This window comes from Hermetia illucens, chromosome 4, assembly GCF_905115235.1.
Source record: "Hermetia illucens chromosome 4, iHerIll2.2.curated.20191125, whole genome shotgun sequence".
In the NCBI taxonomy this organism is placed as follows: domain Eukaryota; kingdom Metazoa; phylum Arthropoda; class Insecta; order Diptera; family Stratiomyidae; genus Hermetia; species Hermetia illucens.
This window is the reverse complement of record NC_051852.1, coordinates 35,627,102-35,652,698: the sequence shown is the minus strand read 5'-3', so window position 1 is coordinate 35,652,698 and position 25,597 is coordinate 35,627,102. Positions and strand designations below refer to the sequence as shown.

Genomic DNA, 25,597 nt, shown 5'->3' with positions numbered 1-25,597 from the left:
CTTATATGGCTTGACGCTTTTTAGCAAGAAGGACAACGGGGATCACCCCTGCGATCACCATCACGGCCGATTCAGAGACAGTGCGGTACGCGGACGCACCCGCAAAGCTCCCCGCCTCTGTACTTGCGCGAGACGCTTACAATATGCATCCTTGCCAAGAGCGTCAACCCATACCTCTGCGCCGTAGAGCAGGACAGACTGCATTGAACTCATCAGGAGACGTCGCCTCCTAGACGTAAGACGCCCAATATTTGCCATTAGCCTACTTAACACCTAAACTCCAGCTCCAACCTTATTCACTGCTGTTTTGATTTGTTCAAAAAAGCTCGCCACTGATTTTGACTCGAATATCGACTCGCCGAACGATATGGGACGCAGGGTTTGAATTCTCTTTTTAGTCAGGTTGAGTAGTTCGGTTTTTTCCACTACAAGGTTGGAACCCGTCGCATCAATATGCCGAGTCTGCTTTGCGCATGTTCGACAGTGCATCCAGTACCAAACGCCGCGCCATCATCTGCATAACCGACCAGGCGCGACTCTTCTGACATGTCGAGTTTAAGTAGGCTATCATAGGTAGCGTTCCAAAGGTCCACCCTAGGGGAGCGGTTTCTCAGATAGTCCCTCAATATCCGTAAGAGATGGTTCGGCACATGGAAAATATTGTCTAGTGTGCCTAGAATGTCTTTCCATCTTACGGAATTTATGACGCAAGTGTTACGAGGAGCACCACCCGTCGAATTCGGCGGCTATGTGCCTTCGCTCATTGAACGGCATCCATGACTTGCATGACAGCATCAACTGGGGACCTCGCTGCTCTAAAACCAACTGTCGGAGAGATAAATCTCCGCCAGCGGGTACCACTTCAGAGAGTCTATTTCTAATAAGCTTTTCGAGCACTTTTCCAGCAGTTTCAAGCACACAAAGTGGGCGGTATGAAGACGGCATCTCGGGGTCGCCTTTCCCTTTGTGAATCAGCGCAAGCCTCGCCGCCTTGCAACGAGCAGGGAAAGAGAGGGTAGCATTTTCAGGCAAGCGTTGAATGCGCGGAGCAATAGATCTGGTCGGTGTTGGAATACCAGTTTGTATACCTCTGGTGGAATACCATCGGGTCCTGCCGCCTTCTTGCTTTTCATAAAGAGGACTGCCTGTTCTAACTCTCTTATAAAGAAAAGTGGACGGCCCTCCGCGTTCTCCGTACCGACGTCATCATCCCATACGGGGTGCACAGGGAATACTGCCCTTACAATGTGGTCCATCTACTCGGCCTTAAGTGAACAGGGTTATCGCAGAGCTCCGATTTTTCAGGTTACCGGTTTGTAACCGAGTCCCCACGGATCCGCATTCACCTTGTCGACCAGATCCTGCCAGCAGCCAGCTTTCCTCCTGTTTATTGCGCTGCGGAGTCTCGTTTCGGCTGATTTGTACTCCGTCATTATGGAGCATGCCTCCTCCCGGTCGCTTAGACGTTGTGTTAAGCGGCGGAATCTGTGACACTCCATCCGGAGCTCTGTGATTTCCACTAACCACCAATACATGGAAGGTTTGCCACGTCTCGATGCCCTCCTGGACATGGAGGCTCCGCAGACTATCGTTATCAGGTTCATAACTGAATTTACGACTTTCTACAGCAGCCCCACCTCTTCCAAGAGTTTCGACAAACCTCGCGGTGGTCACTTTCGTGACGTTCCATGCGCAAAAAGAGCGCCGGGGTGGCATACACCGAGAGTTTGTGCCCACCACTTCGAAAGCAATGTGTTGATGGTCACTTGCCGAGAAGTCTTCCAGAAATCGCCACCCGTCCACCAACGACACCAGTGATTCTAACACAAAGGTTACGTCTGGAATGCTTCCCTTGCAGCCCGGGGCGTTGAAGTGGATCCCATGTTTAGAACTACCATTCCTGTTCTGGCCACCATTTCGAGAATTCGTTTCCCTCTGAAGTCTGTCTGAGGCATCCCTCATTGAAGTCACCCCTGACCAGGATCCGCCCATCTGTGCCTAAGATAGCGTCCTCAACAATATCAAGCCTGCGTCAAAAGTCCGGCATCGTCTCATTCGGCGTAAGATAGACACTGAACAACGTTATCCCTGAATACCGAATCCAGACAAAGTCGCCCCCTCCGCCTTGGGTAAGAACCCTAAGGCAGGGTGCCGTCCCGAACCCAGATAGCAGCGATACCTGATATGTTAGGGTGCCATGCAACTGGGTCCTTGTTTTGGTACTGCTCACTGGTCAGTACTAAATCAGCTTTGGTCGTTAGCAACTCGTGAGTGGTTGCACTTCGGTGCATATTGATTTGTAGGATGTGAATCTTGTTGACCGCGTCCTAGCCCTTTCTAATTCTGCTCTGAAGGCTGGAGACCGCCCCGAGCCAGCAGTGTGCGACAGAAGGTAACTTTACTCATTTTCTTCGGGCCTAGCTCAACTAGGATTCCACCACCCTTCTGCTCCGTTATCTTCGGGTTTGATCTTGTAACGGATTTCAGTGAGGACTGCCGTAAAAGTTTTGCCTTCCGTCGGCTTAATAAGCAGAACTGGCGGTCTAGCCCTCCTTCGCCTCCCCAACTTTTCTTTTGGTCCTCCGTCCTTCGTGTCCGCCTTAATTTTAGGCAGAGGTTTTCCTCATGTTGTCTCTTGTTCCTCTTCGCCTTCTTGTTTTGAGCCCTGGAGAGTACCTGAGTGAAGTCTCCTTCAGATGTCCCTTCCTCCTTTCGTTTTTTCGCCAGTTCGCTCTGCAATGGACTGTCTGCAATCCGTTTTAGTACTCGTAGTGTTCTCGTCGGGAGGCGTGGTTGTTTCTGCTTCCCGTGGATTTACTCTTACTCTCCATGTCCGCCTATAATATGGAATCCTATCCAGGAGCTCCTTCAGTTCCATTAGCCCGTTTTCCACCCCTTTGTTGACGTTTTTCTGGAAGAACGTCGCAGATCACATGCGCTTCACAACTGCCGCGCATTTCTTAATAAGCATTTCTTCAGCTTGCGCCAGAGTAGTCGACAACCCTCCCAACCGGCTTACATTCGAAACTATTTGGTTAGTTTCGGCAGTTTCTCTTTCCGCAATTATAGCACTGCGTGGTAAGGTCTGGGTTCCTGTCTCCGTTGCAGGTGCCGCGTCACTTTACGAGTCCTTCTCTCCGTCTGCGCGTCCCTATGTCTCGCCGGGTACTTCAGTCCTTATTGCGTCCTTCGCTTGGCGCTAGAGCGAGTGGCGAATTTTCGTGCTGCGTATAAACGCAGCCAGCTCACTTTCCATTTCCACTATCTCCTCGTTTGGTTTGTTTGGCCACTATAAATATGGTGTATTGGCTCTTCTTCAGGAAACCGGTCCCTGTCGAGCGCATCTCTTGGAACGCTATTACATCAGTGTAATATTGGAACAGGGTATCGGCTAGGTGTTTAGCAGCATTAGATCTGTACAGGGAACACACGTTCTATGAGAAAATGCACAAATCGTTATTCCGTTGTTGCTGCCGAGTTCGTCGTTTTAAATTCCATCTTGTGCGAAGCTCCTTCTGTGGCTTCGTAACATCGATTTTTCGTGTTCGCCCTACCCAGGCGAGTAGTCTGTCAATCTTGAAAGGAATCATCTTCATTTCATTTCTTCATTCGACTTCGAAATTCGGTTGCAACTTACAACCATTCAGTTTAAAGCTAATTTCTTCTCCGCATTTCCTACCTCTTCTTATGATCCTTATCGATTTTTTGTCCTTTGTTTTCTTTGACCTTGTAGCTCTTTTCGGGATCTTTCAAATGCGGACTTGATTTCAATTGTGTCTTTTTCACCATCAAATATCAAAAGAAACTCTTTCCATGTACGGTTGCGTTTTATTTGGATAACACTAGGAGATAAAATATCCAGTCTCTAAGGTGTTAATAGTCGGTTTGAAGATTAGATTAATGGTTTGTTTCTTCGAGAAGCGACCTTCAACTGTCAAACGGCCACTGGCATGTATTCTATGGGTAGATTTGCGTAAACCACTCCTACGAGGCAATTGGGAAAGTAGCATCGTGTGCCCTTCCATACGCATATTCTGTAGGGGCCGATTCCATTTACTAACTTCGTTCAAATTGGATTTAGAAGCAAAAACCCAACTGATGCACTTTTGTGCTGGGATTCTAGTGTATCAATTAACAATGCTACGCCAATACAAGGCAGTGTTTGTGGACGATGTGTGCGTGTTTTGCAACGAGTGGACCTCGTGAATCCTTGTCACGACTTGGACCTCCAAACCCCAAGCCAGCACGTTTTTAAGCTGAAATTCTAATTCGCAGCCGGGAACGTCCAGCCAACTTCTTACATTTGCAGACCATATTCCACCTGTCCAATTCACTTGTCAGGGCGTGCTGCTGCCATATCCCAATCGCACGTACACACTCGCCAAACCGCTTATTTTGGCCATCAAATCATCCAACACCACCACACACGGCCCTATCCGTACACGCCGTCACCGTACAATGCGTTCCATTTCAAACTGTCCGCTCGCACGCCCACAATCGCAACGTCAATCCAAAATGCCCGACACTTTTTGGGTGCATGGAAAAATATCATCGAGCCCGTGAAATTCTTCCGAAAATCCAGTGAAATTCCAATTTGACGCGTCCAAAACGATCGTGAGTGCTGGCAAAACATCTGCCGATTGTGTGCAAGTGACGTGAATGTGATTTGGCAGCGAATGCGTTAGAAATTTCAGTGAAAACCGTGAGCGGAACGCACGGCACGGAGACGACGAGCTCCACACAAAAAATGTGTGTATGAAAAACTGACAGAAATCGCCGCGGCCGCCGTTCAATCGCCTTTCGCGAGAAAAATGTCCGCTCGGTCGATGCATTTGTTTCGGATGCGTTGAATTTACATAGTGCCGGATTGTTTGTGCAATATTTCGAGCCGCGGGCGGGTGTTTTCGCAGCGTGAAAATCCCCAGAGTGGAAGTGGTCCGTGCGCGCCATTTAATTGCACGCTCGCCGTGGGAAGTCCAAACAAAGTCCTTTGGTGAAAATCAAGGATTTCCCGTGGCTTGGCTCGAGTCCGGCTTAATTTGCGGCGTTTTTCGAGTGTTTATGTTGTGCTGCAAGTTTCACGAGAGAAAATGTCCAATTAGTGAGTTGGGTTTTATGGAACGCACATTGTTGGACTCGGCGGAAAGGTTTTGCGGAGTTTGCCGTCGGGTCGAGTGATTTTCCGATTTGCAGAGCCAGTCCCGGAACAGGACGAGCGGATTAATGGTGTTTGCCATAGGTAGGTAAATTTCTCAGTGGAAATTGACGCCTCAGCCGCATGGGCCGCCAGCTACCGCGTATGGGGCAGCGCTGGGCAGTCGACCTCACGGCGGCGCCTCCCCCGCGTGGCCAAATTGCGATTTCTCCGCTAATCGCCTAGTTATCGTGCCGAATTGCAAATAATCTCTAAAATGAAGTCCGCTCTAAGCAGACTCCTTCAATCCTCAATCCAGATCGCGTTCTTCCTAACCCTGGCCGTGCAATCCACCTCCAATGGAGGGCTGGACGCCATTTTCCTGAAAAAACTCTTCCTTAAAGTTCTCTGTGGAGTTGTTGTTGGTCTGGTTGGTGGCCGTCGCTGCGATGTGTGCCTCGAAAACAAAAATAGTTACGAAGCGGTAGTGCTCCCCGCAAAATTTCTCAGAGTTCCACGGGAGATTCCTTCGATTTAAATGCAAATAAAGCAGTCGCAGATGGAGTAGGAACTCCAGGTATTATGCAAGATCCCGTGCCGTCCGTTGACTTGACGAAGGACGGGAAGGCGGCTCATATCAAATTTCAAAATATTTCAATGTCGTGACTTTTTTCCATTTACTGCGTTGGAAAGGGCGAAACTCGCGCTGGAACCCAAAAGAAGCTGAAGTGTTCCATGAAGGCCGTATGTTGTCCTTTCGGTTCTGGGAAAAATATCCCAAAATGAAATATTTTTGTTAAATTCAAAGCGAGTTCAAAGCCGACAAAAAAGTTTAGTGTATCAGGGAATGTATCAATGTGAAGTAAGGAAGGCAGAGGAAACCAGACCCGCGTACGCAATATGATTTCTCCGAAGCGACCACCCAATCCTATCTGATTTTGCCTCGGGAATGGGGATGGGGAGTCTATTAAAGTTCTATCAAATATGCTGAATGAATTTATGTTTTTTCAAAGCGGATTATGTGATTGGCACTTGGGACTAAAGATAAAATGAATGCTTGACGGGGTGTCTTGCTTTTGTGCCTCTTATCTCGTGAAGTTTTGGGAGTAATGAGAGACATTGATGTGTTGTTTGCTACCACGTAATGCGAATATTATTCAAAAAGGCATAGACGACCAGAAAAGCCTTCACCGGATCCAGGATCTGAAGAAGTGAACTAACTCCTGTGCGACTCATGCAACTTATATTTTATCTACAGTTAACTTTGAACTAGATCCCTTTTGAAGCCAGTGCTTCAACACGGGAACCTCCCTTAGAGCAGGTGAACCAGTTCAACATGAGCTTGGAAGTTTCCATTTTATAGTTCCTTTTCAGCCAAGAATCATCACTGACAAAGAAGGCTCGTGTCATACGTTCTGAATGTTGGACTTGCGGAAAAGCAAACCATCCGAACCCTCCTCGTCATCAGAGAATTAGCCCGGAATCATTTAACACAATACATTCTGCAGACTTTCCTTTCTTCCGCCTTAGGGAGCCTTCAAATTAAGGAATTCGGTTCGGCAAAAGGGGGGAAGAGAAGAAAAGCAATCGATCAAAGAAACGACTGCTGTCGGGTCCCTCTACCAGTCGAGCTCAATCTTCTTCGCGAGGATAAAAACCCAAGTGTAACACGCAACACGGCTCCACAGCGTCTCCTTCACGATGTTCGTATCAATTACTCAAGTTGTCGATGAACCACGCAATTCATCTGCTTCTTGACTCGCTTTCCCAAGAATCTCCCTTGAGTCGCCTTTCTTGCACTTGCACACCTTAGCAAAAGGGCAAAAGGGATTACTTCCACGATTACCATCACAGCCAGTTGTGAAACAACTCGCTACCACCCGTATATGGGGGCAAGACCGCAGCCCAATCCTCCGCACCATAGACCAGATCGTTGCATTCATGCTAGAAGTAAGATCCTTAACGTTTGCCATTTGTCAACTTAAGCCCGAACCTCTAGCTGCGGCCTTGTCCGCTGTTATTTTTATTTGTTCAATCATCGGGATGACCGCACGAGGACGGCCCAGGAATCTGACTGGTGGCAGTCTACAGCCAGCTGCCGATCGCACCGGCAAAATTTTAATGGAATTGGGTATGGGTAGGTAGGTATCAGTCGCCGCTCCGAGGAGCCCAATTAGCGCTTTGATGCGCCGTTTTGATGCCACAAACTCCTAAGACCATGACTGTTGTTATGGGAGCAGGGAAGCAGAGTCCAGCCGGCTCGGATCTTCAGAGCCAGCCCGTAGCATTCACGAAGGAAAGCAGCTCTCCCACCGTGCAGCTAGAAATCTCTCTGAGCTCCCCAAAGAATGGTTTACTTAGTGTCCGCAGCCTGACTCTAGCCAGAACTGGGCAATCGCAGAGAAAGTACATGAGGGCCTCCCTTCCTTCTCCGCAGCTTCGGCAATGCGAGTTGTAGGGTATGCCGAGCCTAACGGCATGGTACCCTATGGGCCAATGCCCCGTGCAGACCGCCGTAATCTTGAATGCATTTGCACGCGTCTGGCACAGGAGCTCTCGTGATCGGGCTATGTTATAAGCGGGCCAAATTCTCGTTGACTTGGCACAGCTTGTAAGCCTTCGCCATCTCAGGCCCGCGGCTGCTAGGTAGTGCGAGTAGATTCGGCCACCGACTGTAATCGTCGAGGGACTGCCAAGAGCAGAGCCTTCCCTGGCCAATCCGTCAGTGCGCTCATTCCCCTCTATGTTCCTACGCCCGGGAACCCAGAGGAGAGTGACCTTGAGCGTGCCGTCCAGATGGTTGAGCGCATCTCTGCACTGCCCCACCAGCCGGGAAGATGTCGTCGTTGAGTACAAGGCCTTGATGGCCGCTTGGCTCTTGGTCAGAATGGCTATGTTACGCTTGGGGTTCGAATCACGCTCCAGCCATCGACAGACTTCCAATATCATCAGTACTTGCGCCTGAAATACACTGGTGAAACCTGGGAAACCATACGACCTGGATACACCATGTGTATTCGAAAAAAGCCCCGCGCCGACTCCATAGGCCATCTTTGATCCGTCCATAAAGAATACCGTGTCATAGTCTTGCAACACGCCGCCGGTCTTCCACTTTGCCCTGGTTGGAAGGTCCACAGCAAAGTTTCTCGCGAAGTTCAGCTTGCGTGTCACATAGTCCGTGGGGGATGCCCAGATTTCTTGAGGTATTTCGTCTAGGATGTTGCTGTGGCCGTGGGACTTCGCTGTCCAGCATCCGGACTCACGTAGTCTGACGACACTGCACGCTGCAACATATTTGATGTGGAGATCTAGGGGGAGGAGATGCAAGAGTACATTGAGAGCATCTGCCGGGCAGGACTGCAGAGCCCCCGTAGCACCTGCACACGCGGTTCTTTGAATCTTATTAAGCTTCGTTCTATTGTATTTCTTCTTCAAAGCCTGCCACCATACAATAGAGCCGTACGTCAGGATCGGACGCACTACAGCGGTGTACATCCAGAGAACCATCCTCGGCCGGAGACCCCATTTCTTTGCAAAGGTTCTCTTATAGGCATAGAAGGCTATACAGACCTTCTTAACCCTCAGTTCTATGTTCAACCTCCAATTTCGCTTAGGGTCCAGGATTACACCCAGATACTTTACATTACAGGAAAGAACCAATCTTTGTTCATTCAGCCGTGGTAGATGGAATTCAGGTATCCTTGTCTTGGTGGTGAATAGCATCAGTTGCGTTGTGGTTGGGTTTATGCTGAGTCCGCATCTTGTGGCCCACAGGCACACCTTTCGCAACGCTCCTTCCATGATGTCGCCCATAATGGACAGAAACATCCCTGATACTAATATCATCAAGTCGTCGGCATACGCCACCACCTTCACCCCGCTGCTGTCCAATGTACGTAAAATTTTGTCCATTACTATTAACCAGAGCATCGATGAGATGGCGCCACCCTGGGGCGTGCCTCTGTTCACAGCTCTGATTAAGTGGTTGCCTCCCAGATCGGACTGGATTATCCTGGTACTCAGCATGGATATAATCCAATGCGTGAGATACCCGTCCAATCCAATACCGGTCAAGGCTTCCGTGATGGCGTTAGTACTAACGTTGTTGAAAGTTCCCTCTATATCCAAGAAGGCAGCAAGGGTATACTGCTTGTACTGCAACGACCGCTCAACCGTGCCAATAACCTCGTGGATGATTTTCCTTTGAGGTAGGCATGCTGGGACTTAGAGAAAGGCGTTCTCTCCATAATCGTCCTTAAGTGAATGTCCAGGACGCGTTCTAGGGTCTTCAGCACGAAAGAGGTCAGGTTGATTGGTCGAAAGTCCTTCGCGAACTCATGACCGCGCCTGCCCGCTTTCGGTATGAAAACATCTCGTGCGCGCCTCCAGGACTGCGGTACGTATCCTAAAGTGATGCACCTCCGGTAAATCTCAAGAAGCCACGGCACAACCCTTTCCTGCTGCTTCTGTAGCATGACTGGCATTATGCCATTTGGGCCTGGAGATTAGTATGCGGAGAAGCTGTTTATAGCCCAGCCAATCCTATCCTCGGTAATTACCGATTTGATAGTCTCGCACAGCTCCAAACCCTCCAAGCAAGGTTCTGACTCACAGTCCTCCTCGCTGGAGGGAAAGTGCGTTTGAACCAGCAGCTCCAAGGTTTCGCTAGAAGATTCCGTCCAGGAGCCTTCCGACTTTTTAAGGAAGGATGGGCTCTTATGTTCCTTGGACAGAATCTTACTGAGCCTCGCGGATTCACTAGTGCTTTCGATGTTCTGACAATAGTCTAGCCAAGACCGCCTCTTGGCGGTCCTGATGGCCGGCTTGTACTTCTTCAGGCAGTCCTTGTATGACTGCAAGTATTTTTGCCTGTAGCAGATGTTAAAGATTTCTCTAGTCAGCTTCCTGAGACTAGAGAGATCTTCATTCCACCACGGTGGCAGGGTCTTTTTGTTGTACTTAGCAGGGCACGAGACTTTAAAGGCGGTATCAAATGCCTTCTCCAGAGCCCCGACCTTTGACTCCAGTTCGTTTGTCGTGCCAATGCTACCAATTTGCGCACCGGAGAGTTTGTTCTTAATTACCTGACCAAACTTTCTCCAGTCGATCCTCCTGGGGTCTCTAAAGGGCTTTGAGACCTCTGCGGCGAATTCTAGACTGAAGAGTATCCAACTGTGGTCAGAGAAGGATCTCTGGTCAGACACTCTCCAGTCCTCCATCCTAAGAATCCCGTTGTCGGTTATTAGGGTGATATCAAGGACCTCCTCCCAACCTTCACAGTTCTCCGAGCAGAGGAAATGGAAGGTTGGTGTACTGCCCCTATTACACACCGATAGATTTGAAGTAATAATAAAATCAAAGAATGCCTCACCTTTTTCGTTGATTTCGGAGCTGCCCCAAAGCGTATGCCTTGCATTCGCGTCGCAGCCTATCAGCAGGTTGGCTTTCTTTGTTGTTATGGTGTTCGTCACATGTAGTTCTTCTGGCGGAGCTGATCGGTCATGAGCCATGTAAGCCGAGGAAATATACACGTTCTCTGTCCCCGCCTGCTCCAGCTTGACCACAACTAGGTCACTGGAACTCAGGTCCGGGCACAGGAAAGCGTGCAGACTCTTCCTCGCAAGAATACATGCTCTACGTCTTTCCTGATCAGCGTCTCCTGTGCTGTGGAATAAATTAAAATATTTGCTTTGGAGTCCTTTGATGGTTCGGTCGTTTCCGACCCAGGGCTCCTGTATTAATGCGATGTCTTCCTCTAAGAGGAAGACGAGCAGATTAGCCGAGGCGCACTTCGAGTGCTGCAGATTTATCTGCATTACCCTCAGCATGATCTGCTTGCGTGGAGGGTTTGCCAGCCCCCGTCGGACCGTCGATCGTCATCTCCTCCAACAGCTCGTTGGCGGCGTCGATTGGGTCTAGGTCGTCGTCCGGTTTGCAGAGCGGAACACTTTTACTTTAGCATTCCTGACTCCGAACCACACTTTATAATCGGCCTTTTTCAGTGCCTCCAGGCACTCCTCGTTTATGCGGAGTAGTACAGGCTGGGTGTTTATCTGAGGTTCCTCCTCCTTGATAACAACCCAGTCGTCCATGGGAATCTCGGGTTTGTGAAGGCGCAGGAAATGGACGAGCTTGTCCTTCTCCATGCGGATCTTCGGCAACCAGATGCGAGCGACCGGTCTCCTGGGAATCTCGTCGTAAGGGATAATCTTGGGTATAGTGCAGTTGTTTACATCTTACTGTCAAATTGGTTCTTTCTGTTTAATGCACAGTGCTCATTTGATCGTTGTAATTGTACTAAGAGTGCAAGTTCTCCGCCTTGGAAAGAAAGTCCGAAGTGAAAGAAACATTTTCAACTTTTCCCCCCTGTCACTGATACAGCAGTTGTTCAAACGTTGTGCGGAGCTTATGAGCCACCAATGTACAGGAGGCTTGCACGGTCGAGGCATGGAAGTCCCGCAGGCCGTTCTCACCAGGTTCATAACTAAATTTACGACATCACGCTTTGAGGTGTCCCACCGCGGCTCTACCTTAATTCGTACAAAAAAGGCACAAATTCGTTATTTTTTTGGCAACACAGTTAAAATCTATTTATTAAAACTAATGCTACATTAAGATATGGCATACGAAGAATTTTGTGTAAAATTTTCATGAAAATGTATTAAAAAATAAGGCAATGGATTTTTATTCGGAAGTATCTCGGAAAAAGTAGAATTGCGGTGCCCGTCGTAACTCGGCGCTGGATTATCTTTGATGGCAGAGGGACTCAGCTGCGAATGTGTACCTGAGTTAAATTAGGGTAATGTTCTTGGGCGAGCGGAATGCCTCCTATAGTTACTGTAGTCTACCTTTACGGTTTTGAATAAAGTGCTCTAATACTCTACATCCAGATTAGGCCTTTAATAAAATAAAATGGTCCATCCGATGACGACGAGCCGACCCCGCTTGTGTTTGTCCTGTTCACAAAGGCTAAAGAAAAAGAAGAAGTTGCAGTGCAACCTCATCAATAATTTAAGATAGAGTTCTCAAGGTTGCTGGAGATGCATGGACCCTGAGAAAACCTGGTCTATGTAAAGAATCTATTTCCGAGAATTCTACGCTTTTTCGAACTCATCACGAACCTCAGTGGAGGCTTCAGTTGGACGTTGACGGAGAATACTTCGGCGAGTATTGAAACTGTTGCCTGCAGGGCGGGGTGGTGTTCTTACTGCCGCCTTTACCGCAATTAATTTTTGGTCACCAGTTTGATGGCCAGCCAGGATTGTCGCTACGAGTAATAAAATGGTACTGGTCTGACACTCGCTGCACAGTCACGTGCGTGAATTGCGGGAAACGCTCGTCGAATCTCTTTTGCAACAATGATAAGATGTACATGCACCTGGCGTTAGTTTGTAATAGGAACGGATGATAAAGAGGTTCATTTCGCCAGTCCACTTTATCCGCTGCTTTCGCAAACCTGCTGAAGTGGTCGCCACAGATTGTGGCGAAACAGACGCAGCAGGCGGAGCAATGCTCCTGGCGCCTAGATGTCGAACCGGTCCACAATTAGTGGCTTCAACGCCAACGCTTTCCATTACGGGAGTCCTACCCAGTCACCAAGTCAGACGACTTCCGCCGGCTATCTGTACCTTACCTTAGCTTTCTCCTCCTCATTTAATGGGTTTGCATTTTATACCTTACTGCCAGGTGTGGTGATAGCTTCCTCAGTGAGTAATCTGCAAGACTCCAAAGTTCTTGTACTTTCCTCACATACCCTCTGAGATGTTGCGGTGTCGTACAGCCACAACCGGGCTTGGGACCAGTTACGGCGGTATTATTCTTTTATTATTATAAACTATTGGGTTGCTCAAAATCTTCGTTGTGCCTTTTTCAAAGAATTTTACAGCTGAAAATTACACGGGGCTCGGGGCGGATCATAGGGTGAGTGGGGTATAATTTTAATGCTGTGTCTATCCAAAAAATCGACTACAGTATGAACGACGTAGGATCTCTCGTTGCCATGATGCGGCCGCTTTTTCTTAAAATGCGCATCATGGTGACCAAAACCGATTTATAATAGTCTGCCTTATCTGTCTGACCCTGAGAGTATATATATTTATTTACCCCTTGGTGAGGTACAGTGTGTCGAGGGCACCTACACGCCATCGTTCGCGGTTACCTGAAATGTGCCTAAGCCGACAGTACCGCCTGTTGCCCAGACTGATGATTCGTCTGCGGACCAGCCTATAACAACACAGCCTGCTACGTAGCTCCCCATTCCTCCTCAAATCTACCTTAGTTGAATTCTCCATTGGTAATCTCGACACCACTGTCGAACCTGGTCCCGATGACTTCTTCTTTGTTAACTGTAAAAAAACACATTTCTATCCCTCTGTGTTTTATCTTCAACAGAAATTTAAAAGAGTGGAATCTTTGGAATGAGGCTCTTGTCATTTCTATCCTCAAGAGCGGAAATACTTCACTAGTTGTGGACTATCGCCCCATCACTCTTCTTTCGTCTTTGCTCCAAAATACAAGAGAGATACGTCAACAACGACGTGAAAGAGCAGCATGGTTTCGTGAAACACCGATCTACTGCTTTAAACCATTTGGTCTTTACCAATTTCGCTGCTAAATGCCTTAATTCACGACAGGTACACGCCATTTATGCCGATTTCGCCAAAGCCTTTGATATCGTTCTAATGTTCTCTTCTCCAAATTCTCTACTCAATTTCCCCTTCTCTCTTAACCTCCTCTTAGCTTTCCTTCTACCTCTCATTCCATTCCTACAGAGTTTCTTTTCATGGACACTCATCCCGTTCCTTCTCTCTCCCCGCTGGTTTTCCCCAAGGTTCCATACTTGGCCCCTTACTATTCCTGCTTTTTATCAATGACTTTCCCGCTATCCACACCTGTCGTGTTTTTGTTGTACGCTGTCGACCATAAATTATTTGCCTTTGTTTCGTCTCCGCTGGATTGTGCTCTCTTGCAGTCCAATCTTGATACTTTGGCCCCTTGCTGCTCGGTTAACAAGCTGACCGTGAATGAATAGCAAATGCCACTGGATGTTCTATTCATTTAAAGCCTTCCCAAAATCCTTTCGTTACTCTCTTGGCGGACAACTCCATTTTTGAAGTACCCTTCGCGGAGCTCGCGAACCCATTGCAATAGTTTCTAGCTAATTTTCCAATTGATGCTTTTAGATCCCAATCGCTGTCTTCCCTATGTTGAAGGCGCGGCACCAAAATCCGAATAAAATTCAGTTTCAAATTCCCGTCCTTCTATAATATTAGTAGACGTAGTAGACGTCACAATTCGCTTGACTTATATATTATATCATCTAAACTTTTGTCGAATAATCGAAGACTCGATATCTGGAAGCGTTCGCACTAGTCGCTCAGCGACAAAAAGTCCAACGAAAATTTTCACTACGCCGACGAGGACTACCGGCTCTATAGAGGGTCAGGATCCTAGCATAGTTTAATGGAATGTTGGTATAATGCCAAAAATTGAATTTTTAGTGCAGCAACCGTAGTTTCAGTACTCGAACCTTTAAAGGACCCATTGTACTATCCTTTTTAGACATCCAACATGTTATTATTATTATTCTGTTAATGGTAAGTCAACCGCGTCCTATTGTGCCCCATTTACTGGTTATAGTGTACCTATTGATCATGGTATCTCAAGCAAGTCGATAACCGTCAGGAACTTTAGTATGTTCCCTACTTCCAGATCTTTCAACTTTGCATCTGGTATTAAGTGTTCTCCCAGATGCCTCGACCTACTTTGCACAAGTGCCGGACACTGCCCCAGATCGTGTATAGAGGTTTCGTCACACTCCTCACAAAACCTGCAGGCAATGTCCGTAGATATCCCTAGGTGATAGTTCAGCCAACAGTGAAGAGTGAGAATTGCCACTATGATTCGGAGGTTCTTCTTGGTGAGGTTCCTTTGTGGTGTGATAATCATTGGCCTTACTGTTGCAGTATATATCCAAAGTAGTATCTTTGGGCTGGAATCCCATTTTTTTCTTGCTATGGACCTACAAGGTATCGTGGCTTTCCGGCATGTGTCTTCCAGAGTAATTTTTGGTCTAGCGTAATTCCCAAATATTTAACCTCTGTTTCACGTTTCACCTCCATATCAATCTTATGGCTCTTAGGTGATCAAGCTTGCGCCTCCTAGTGAATGGTACTATGGTGGTTTTGGCTGGATTGATCCGCAGTCCCACCTTCCTGCACCAGGCACTAGTAACCCTTCGTCCCGTTTGGTTTCTATCACATAGGGTGTCTTCATATTTGTCCCTACAGATTAAAACAATGTCGTCTGCGTAACCCTGGACTTGTATTCCAGTATTTGTTAGCACGTCCAGGAATTCGTCCAGTACCATATTCTACATCAGCGGATAACCTTGAGTAGTGTTCATGGCAATAGAATTTGTATCTGTCGGTACTTCTATTTGTCTGCTTTCTAGCATTTTGCCCATCCAAAACGCCAGGGAGTTTCCCACTCCCTTGCGGCTCAGGGTATCTGTGTGTGCGATTCTATGGCATTCCATAGTACAACTACAGAGCAGTTTCAGTTGACGGTCCTGCCCGGTAAGCGTGTTGACAGTAATGTAGGGGATTACGCTTTAGAACGTTAGTTCTAATATAGTTGTCTATGACCTTCTCCACCGTTTTGAATACGATCTTAGGCAAATTGGTCTGAAAGATTTAAGTTGAAAAGGTTCCTTTTTACCCGCTTTCGGGATAAAGACCACTTTTGCCCGTCTCCATGCTCTTGGTATGTATCCCAGTGCTATGCTCCCCTTACCACCCGCAGAAGGGACTAGGATAGTTCCTAGACCTAGGCTGGGAAAATACCATCTACTTCTGGAGATTTCAGTGGTTTAAAAGTTTCCACTGCCCACCTTAGTCTAGCTTCTGAGCATACCTAATTTGCTAATTTTCAGTTCTCCTTTCTTCTCCTTTTATTCGTTGTTGAAGTGTCAGGCAGAATGTTGTCGCCTGCCACCGTGGAGTAGGTCCCCGGGAAATGAGTTCTGAGAAGCAGGTGTATCCTATCCTCCTCATTCTCGGTAAATGTCCCATCTTCCTTCTTCAAACAGACAGAGGATATTCCCCCGTCTTTGGCTACAGCCTTGTAAAGCCTGGTTGTTTCTATGATCTATTCGATCCCTTCATATAATTCTTTGAGGCTGTTCCGTTTTGCTTCCCTGATCGCATTGCTATACGCAGTCAATGCACTTTTGTACCTCTGTTGTCATTCTGGTCAGGTTCCTGTTCCACCATGGTACATCCCTTGATGATTTAACTGTCTTAGCCGGACCGCTGGCCTCATATGCGTCAATTAAAACTGTGTTGAGATTTTCCATCACTGTTTCTAGTTCCAGTTCACTCCTGATATCACCGCCCCCTTGAAGGTTGCAATGTTGTTGCTCAAGTGCATTCCAATCCGTTCTCCTGGGATTCCTTATTATTCTTTTTATTTCGGAGTTAACTTCAATGTCAAATCTAATTATTCTGTGATCAGATATAGATGGTTCATCCGACCCCCTCCAATTCCTGTCCATTCCGTTCATTAGAGTAGTTTCTAGAGTTATCTCTAGTGCTGGTCACAAATGTTGAAGTGTTCCCGAAGTTATATATTTCTAACTTATTACTAAGAATAAATTCAAGAAGGTACTCACCTCTTCGATTGGTGTCGCTACTTCTCCAGACTTCGTGGTGAGCGTTGGCATCGCAGCCGAGGAGAAGTGGTAACGCCCTCTTCTCACAATACTTCACCAGTTTTGCGACTTATTCCGGCGGAGCCCGGATTTCGTCTTCTGGGAAGTATCCCGATGCCACGACTGCCCCTCGAGTGCTCCTCCCGACTTCCAATGAGACTTGGATAGCCACAAGGTCCCCGGTCAGGAACTCTGAAAGATATATGTATTTTAAATAACATTTAAAAATTATGCAAGCTCTTGATTTTTCACAAGAGGAGTTCCAAATTACCTGCATGTTTCCTTCTTGCAGACCGCGGATCTGGCCCCTGTACACCCAGGGCTCCTGAGCCAGCACTATTCCAATGTTCTCCTTGGAACTTACCCTTACAATTACCGTAGATACAGCTTTCGCATGGTGGAGGTTTATCTGAGCTATCTTAGTGCTGGCCATTGGCTCCGTTATTGTTTGGAGCTCTTCTCCACTATCGGAGTATCGCCCTTTGTTGCTGGTACTCATTTGATTCCCACGAGTATGAGGGTTAGGCAATAGGCCCCTGTAGCACGGTAAGGTCTAACTTACTCATTGAGGCGACCAGGTATCAGTGAGGCTCCATCCGAATACAGTCAGTTAGCCCCGACTGCAAACTATCCAATGGGCATGGGTCGCATGACACCCTGGATTGGGGGAGGTGTTTTTCGACTCCCCAGTCTAGATCCGTAACGTTTTGTTAAGGGAGGGGTAGGGTCAAGCGTGCAAAAAAAAAACACTTTTTTTAAAAAATTTTTTAGAAGATATAGTTAACGTAAATTTATTTTACCCTTTTGTATGTTATAAAGTAACATTTGAACTATATTCGGTAATTTTTTTATTCAAAAATATCGATAAATGAGCGAATGGCAGTGAATTTTCGATGACGTCTTTTTGAAAACTTGATTTGCGGTGTTCAACGTAATTCAATTCAGGATCATTTGAATTAAAAAAAGCAAATGAATTTCGTTAAAATATGATATTTTTCTTCCCCCAACGATGCTTTTTTTATCATTTTTTGATTTTTAAATTTTTTCTGATTGTTTTAAGTCAAAATTGCGATTTTATACGGTAAATTTCGCCATTTTGGGGGTGGAAAACACCCTTAAAGGGGGAAAAAAAATAAAAAAGCATCGTTGGGGGAAGTAATTTTATATGTAGAAAGCGTGTGCCAAATTTGAAAAGATTCGGTCGAGTAGTTTTTTCAGGCAATTGAACACGGGAAAAAAAAAATGATTTCGAGAAAAACACGTTTAAAGTTTTGAACTACAAAAAACTAAACAATAATGATGGAAAATTTTTTTTTTCTTTACCTTACACCGAGTCATCGATTCCAGCACCATAAAGGACAGTTCCCTCTGCAATATACTGATCTTCCTTCATTTTTTTGTCAAGTCTTTCTTGAATTCTCGCCTCTTTTGTCTGCGTAGTTGCATTGAATTCTGCCCTTCCAATTCGTTCTGCGTCAACTTCTTTTACGTAGGCGTGTGCACTCGGTCCAAGGCCGATTCCCAAATCATGCATACAACTTAATAGAGCTCCTGAACCCTCATTGAATGTAACAGCTGCAATATTAGCTGCGAATTCAACGATTGGAAGGCTGCCAGATAAGTCGCACGAGCCGCACGAGTAAATGCCTAACGACAAACTGATGCTCCGGTTTGCTCTTTTTGCTCCGAAAGTGTACATATACTATATTATACCTATACTAATACCTACTACAATAGATTCACAGCTTCGGGTGCTTCTCTCGAATACCAAAGGAACCGTATCCCAATAGTAAAATGGAGCGAAACGCTATACACAGTATACCTGTTCGACAGCTGCTCCGCGCGCTCAGCTACGGCAGGTACGCTGTTAGAGTAGAGGGGACTAAAACGGCTATAACTTTAAGAGTTTTGCTCCGTTTGACTTGAAATTTTGACACAATATTTGAAATGTTTATCTACAAGAAAATGTAAAACAAAAAAAATCGATTTTCTGACCCTACCTCTCCCTTAATAGTACGGTCACCTCGTATAGGATGTGGCTATCACCACTCACTAACGGTCTTGGTAGACGAGAGGCTTGGCTCCTGAAAAGCCACGCATCGCCCCAGAGGACAAACAGCTCCCTCAAAGAGAGATAGGTCGGCATCAGGGAGCTTTGTTCCGCGTCAGTCTATCCTACAGTGTACTGCTTGAGCCACCATGTTAGTGTTGACCAGAACTTGTATTCGACCCTAAGCACGGGACTAAAATCGCGAAGCAGGCTTCTCAATCACTTTAGCAATTCCACTGCCGAAGATCACGTTACATTGAATAATAATAATAATAATAATCGTTGGCGCAACAATCCATATTGGATCAGGGCCTTGAAGTGTGTTAGAGTACTTCATTCAAGACCGAAACGGTACACTACAGTATACTGTAGGAGGCAATGTGGTCAGCATTGCGCTCGCCCGAGATTATTACCCTGATTTGAGTCAGGTACTCATTCGCAGCTGAGTCGACTGGTATCCGACGTCAAATCACGATACAAATCCCACTGCCACCAGTGAGATTTGAACCACGACCTTCCGTACGATAGCCTTGTGCTCTAACCACTCTGCTATCCGGACACATTACATTGAATAGTCCGTTCTTAATCTCTTGCCAATAAACATTTCTAGATACATAAGTTCGGCCTCTGGCCTCTTCCTCAACGCTGCTTAAACAAAAAAGTCAATACATTTCTGCCTTTTTCCACCTGAAAGCTAAATAGTATTGTTATTTGATAAGGTTACCCTGATTAAATTCAGTGTTTATTGGGTCGAAAAAATTCAACTTTTACAGTTGATTTACTTCACTCGAGAGGCACAGAATACTACAAAAAAATGACGGCAATTCAGTCAGAATAAATGTTTGTCTGAATGAATTTCTCATAAATTTCCTGGAAAAGGATGTTCAGAGTTTCCATTAATTGACTTGGACACAGAATAAAGACTGAAAACTCACCCTCAAAATATTTGTAGGCAACAATCGCAACAGGGTCATTTATTTCTCTAATTCCCACGCCACTCAGGTGCCTAAAAAATATATATCCCCGTCTACCTGTTTCAATTCTATCAAATTTCCCTCACCTCTTCGATAAGAATATTCCGATTTCGAAAAGTATTTACGATAAGCAACATGTGACTGATAATATCGTTTTATCTTAAGTACACATGGGCTGTAATCGGTTCATTACCTTTAGGGAGATTCACACACAAATTCTACAGCCGGCAAACAAAGTAAACTATGATATCCTCACAATAGGAAAAGGCAACTAAAACTCACCTTTCGCAAAGCATTCGCCAGGATACCTGCCGCCCCTTAGGCTCACGAACCAGGTGCCTACATCCCTAGAGGGTTTCCACCATCCCCGGGTGCCTAGAGTTACGTGGAAGCGAGACACCCGTGCTCAATACATTTATGTAGAATTCAAGTACACAACAATGTACACTCTGCCGTTCATATTCCATTTAACTTCGAAACCTGTTCAGTTAGTAAGTTGTCAGTGAATCCGAGCGACCATTACTCACAGCTCAAAGTTTTTCCAAGCTTTTATTATTATCACAATTTGTATGTTATACGCGAGGCGTCTGTCTGATACTTCGGAGAGATAAGATGAGAGTTCCACGGCATAGAAAGGTTAGTATAGAAACGATAAAATTATTATCGGAAAATATTTTACGGGCTCCAATCGCGTAGCAAATTTCTATTGTGTTTTGTTTAGTGTGGTGGCCACTTACTTACTCTCCTCCTCATGCACATAGTTTTTCCTATATTCATTGAGAAACTTTAATGCACACTTGGCAAAACCCGGAAGGGTGGCGCACACTGTTATCGCGTTTAAAAAATTATTAACAGTAAGAAAATCGAAATTCAAATTAATTACATTACTTTGCTGCACCTCTATTTAGTGCTGTTTCTCTAATTATTTTCTTTATTTCTGTTTTCAGTGTAAAATGGTACATCGTCGAGAGGGAACCACTGCCGGGATTTTATTGCTCCAACGAAGCGAGGATGATCGAAAGAATTCTCTGTCGCGAAATTGCAGTATTCACGACAACACCCTCCTATCAACAGCCGACGATCAGGAAAGTCTACCTCAAACGTTCAGTGATTCTATAAACTCATCTGATTCACTAAATCTACCCAAAACCCCGTCGCCACGCTCCACACCTTCTACGGCCTCCAGAAAAGGGCGTCAAACTTCTCAAGATAAATCTCCAAGGAAAGCTCCATCCACGCCAGCTAAAAGGCAGCTTTTGAGAAGAGAAGGTAGCAATGTGTCGCTAGAAACGTGCGAAACGGCAGCTACCCAGAATGGTAACAGCGAAGAGTTCATAAAACCTCTACGATCAGGATTTTTAAGGGCTAGCCGATTGCAATCTGCTACATCTTTTGTGGAAATCACAGGGACTGCTCGGAAAAGAGGACGTCGAAAGACCATATGCAATTCTTTAGAAGATTTCACCTCTATTGAGCAGCGGCAAACTGATCTTTCCAGTAAATGCATTTCTGCTGAGAATTTAGCGCAAGAAGTTCATCCATACTCAGTTGAAAAGCTGACATGCAGTCTCCCGCTAGATAAGCTTTCCCTGGACATTATGAAATCCATAATGTCTTCGTCCAATAGAAATACGACAACTCTTCGAACTCACTCCTCCGATAGCGATCTGACGAAAGGCTTCACCACTCCCTCTACAAATGATATAGTCGGCCTATCTAGTCCTCAGACAGCGGCCAAATTATTATGTTTATATTGTGATAAGAAATTTACCAGTCAGAAATTACTTTGTAAGCATACAGAACGTGTTCATGCGACGGATGGCCGGCGTTTGAGTTCGAGAAACTCAATCGCTTCACTATCATGGCCATCGATAATTGCCTATCCAGGTTGTTCGTATTGCGGCAATGGAGGTCACAAGTTGACCGCTTCGACCGGTCCGGCGGCTGTCGCAGATGATCTCAAAGCATTATTTCATCATTTTCTAGACGTACATTCTGATAGGTATTACGCATGCAAACCCTGTGAACTTCGATTTCCTAACCCTGAAGCCATGGACGAGCATTTCACAAAAAAACATGCGAAGAACTCGCAAATATCTAAAGATGATATCAATACATCGAACAAATCTGCCACAAAACGAGCAACAGCAGCAGGACAAAATCCTTCCATTGAAGATCTCAGCCAGCCGCTTCACGTGAATATCGTTGATTCTACAGAGAGAACTTCACCTTGTGGTGACGATGAAACAGAAACTTTCACTGAGACGATTTTCTCAACGAAAACTCGTCGCCAATTGAAACAGCAAGCCATGCAAACTAGAACCACATTGGTGACGAGATCCTGTCAAAACGTCCTACGGAATAATGAAGATACAATTCTTACAAGACTTGGAGTGGCTCAAAACCGATTGCCTCGTGGTCGAAAAGGAACGCGGAACCGGAGACTTATCAACGCAGAGGTAGTGAAACCCGAACAAAGTCCAAGTACGGTAGCTAAAGGTAGAAATAAGATTGGGCGGGTAATCACCAGCAGCATGAAAGATTCGTCAGATACCTCGCAATTGAAAACCACATCGAATACACGAACAGAACCTTTAAGTTGTACCTTCGAGGACGATTTCTATGAGACTGTCAGCATAAACGTAAGACAAAATCTAAGTTGTCACTTGGATGGAAAACTAGAAGGTGGACCGTCATCGCCGAGCCCACTGAGTCCAGTTTCAACAGTGCCAGCAATTCGGAGTACGGTCGTGCGGAGTCCTCTAATCGCCGATAGTGAGATCCATGAAGCTACTGCCTTGGCGACGGTCACAGCATTCCCTACACTTCTCACTGCCGAACAATACGGAAGTGACTGGATCACTGAACGGAAAATCAAACGCCCTATTACGAAGCATTCTTGGAAATGGAAATGGGACCGCGTTAAAAAATACAAATATGTCAACGAAGGAGGAAAAATAGTGAAGAAAATCAAGCAACCGATATCTGGACTTCGGGACTTGTCAAAGCTAGACATGTGGACGCAGCTTACAATGCGAACAAAGCATGAGATTGCACGAAAGCAAAACACCGAGCTTGCAGGCACTACGGACATCTCAGGCATCGGTGAGGTGGCGCGCGAAGAAAAGCGAAAGCAGATCACACAACTGAATACAATTCTGGATAGCCGGGTATTTCCGCAAATTGTGCTAGAACAAACTGAGCAATCTATAGTCAAACTGGAGGCTTCTGATCCCGAAATACTAGAGGCAGATCCAGCTACTGCTTCCAACGAACCCACAGAGGAGAGACCTCTTGACGAATATCGCATACCGGAACTGCTTCAACTGAACCGTTGTGCGAATCGTGCTCATGAAAGAAAGAAAACCATAATCATGAGTGGTGAATGGGCTCGTCCTCGCTGTTATATATGTTTCAGTTGTGGCGGCCGTTTCGACAAACTCAAGACCTTAGAAGAGCATAAAGTTTCCCGTCATCCGTACATCTATTCAACGCACTATGAAATTGTGGGGCGCGAACTCATCGAGGGTGATCTCTATAAGCGCTTATATATCCCTGTAAAAGCTTTACGCCGCCATCTTGAGTACAAGCAGAGCATAAAAGAAATCAAGTCTGAGGGAGATCCCTCTGGATCATCCAGTGGCAATGGAGGCCACGGCGAAGAAGAGTCAATGGATAGTATGAATTCCCTATCAGCAAGTACGACATCGGCGAATGGCAATGGAACGGTAGCCTCACTGTCAACGATCTCATCCCTGGAGGAACACCTTCTAGCCGCCGAAGCTGCAACTGTCCACATACCCCGTCGATGTACCAAATGTAAAAAAATGTGTAATGGCAAATTAGAACTTTACCGTCACATGCTTACCTGTTCCGGTGATTACGCCTGGCGTATCGCCCAAAAGCGAAAATATCGCTATTTCGGTGTAAAATCAAGACGTCATGCACGTCAGAATTTCCAGCGGTTACAACGACGCAAAGTCGTTGCGAAAAACGCAACGAAAAAGGAGCAAGGCGAGAGTGGTGCAAGCGGAATTGGAAAATCACCAAAATGCAACGTTGTACGATCACGTCCAAGTGACGGTAAGTTATTAGTAAATGCAAGCCAACAGACCGTCTTGCAGTCTACAACGCAATTGCATGTAATGGGAACCGTTTAACAGTTTATATTTGGTGCAATTTTGGGTTTAGCGGTTTTGATATATTAGCGGTATATTTTAAGAATAAAAAAGATTCATTTTCTATTTTCTTTTTGTATTTGTTTTTCGTTGGGTATGGATTCGAAGCTATAACCATTGACGTATTTGTGGTCCTACATGAACTTGCTTATGCTAATTCCGAATGGATGTAATTAATATTTGTCATCATTTAGATCTTTTGTGTCTATTATTCCAAAAACATGCGAAATTTGGTTTTCTTTTGGTTCTAGTTCCTGCCCCTTCTCCTATATCGCAGTTACTGTTGCGTTTATTGCAGCATCTCCTCTACGAAATTATGGGGTCCTGTAACTGCGTTGAAGGTGTCGTTTAACCTCCCTCTTTTCGAGGCCTCGAGCGTAATGGCGCATTCGGGACAGTTTGGAGATTCATCCAGTCCGAAACGATGCAAGCACTTCCTGTAAAGAACTGTGTCAGGTGGTAAACCAATTCTCCGTGTTTTGTCTCGACCTATCTCTCAATACACGGGTTCATTGTATGGTTCCCGCGATCTTTTTCGGAATTATCTCTGCTGCAATCTCCTGTACAGCATCTTCCTAATGATTTTTCGGAAACCAGCATCCACTTCGCTCTCCTTCGGTAGAGACGTCATCATTCGCTAGAATGTCCAAAGGAATCACCCCTTAATACACACTGCCTCACCGGATACTATCCTATATGCACCGCACACTCAGTGCGATTGGCCGCGATCCGGAACTTATCATTATCTGATTCACCACCCCTGCGAATAGATTTTTGCCCTCTAATATTAGGCATCATCTTGGCTAGAGAAGAGCTAGCTTTTGCTGCCTTTTCGCGCGTTTGAAGCTCGACAATCATTACCCCAAGGTATCTGATGGTCGATTTTGAAAAGAAATCGTGATTATCAATCTGGATTTTGATAGTATTGTTTTTCCTTTGGCACGCGAAGGCCAAGCACTTCGTCATACACAATATTCCACAGCAGCGAAGCTTTGGAGAACACCTGCTGTCACAACATATTCCTTCGGCCCGTTCCCCGTCGCGGGCCAAAGAAATCTCTCCGAGAGGTATCTCTCGATTATCCGAGATAAGTAACCAGGGACGCGCAGTTTAGCCGGGGTCCCTTAATACAACCCCAGTTGACCGAGTTAAATGCGTTTCCGACGTCAAGCATCACCATCGCATAGCGGATGCGCCTCACGGATTCGTATTTGCCTCAAGGCACAACTGCTTGTAGCAATTCCGCTTACTTTACCGTGTAGGCTACTTTGAAGATCGCGGTATTCTTTCTCCGACTGCCAATGTTCTGGCTTCCCTTTTGTCCTTTAACAAAGCCTCCTCGCACGCAGGAACGTTGCTTTCAACAGCGAGATTTCTACTGGTTCTATCCTCCATTGCAGCATTGAATAGTAGCATGCCTCAGTTATCCATTGACATAGTTGGCTCACGTTTTCCAGTGCCGTTCCCCCCGGTTTGTGACCTCGTTGTAAAGTCGCCAGGAATGTCTCTTCTTCGATGGCTCCAGTGCTCTCTACCTCAGAAAGTGAGTGC

At 46.0% G+C, this 25,597-nt stretch overlaps 1 protein-coding gene across 3 annotated transcripts in view; it reads left to right on the top strand.

Moving 5' to 3' along the window:
* The first annotated feature begins 3,878 nt into the window (after positions 1-3,878).
* The window catches only part of LOC119653732, a 55,974-nt gene continuing 34,255 nt past the window's right edge, over positions 3,879-25,597 (top strand). The window contains exons 1-2 of one of the 3 annotated variants that reach the window (XM_038058653.1): positions 3,879-5,239; positions 20,816-23,951. In XM_038058653.1, the coding sequence (XP_037914581.1) occupies positions 20,822-23,951 (3,130 nt within the window). In that variant the 5' untranslated portion in view covers positions 3,879-5,239; positions 20,816-20,821. Of the gene's footprint in view, positions 5,240-20,376; positions 20,505-20,572; positions 20,723-20,815; positions 23,952-25,597 lie in introns of those variants that run through there. The other 2 variants (XM_038058652.1, XM_038058654.1) reach the window with 2 other exon arrangements.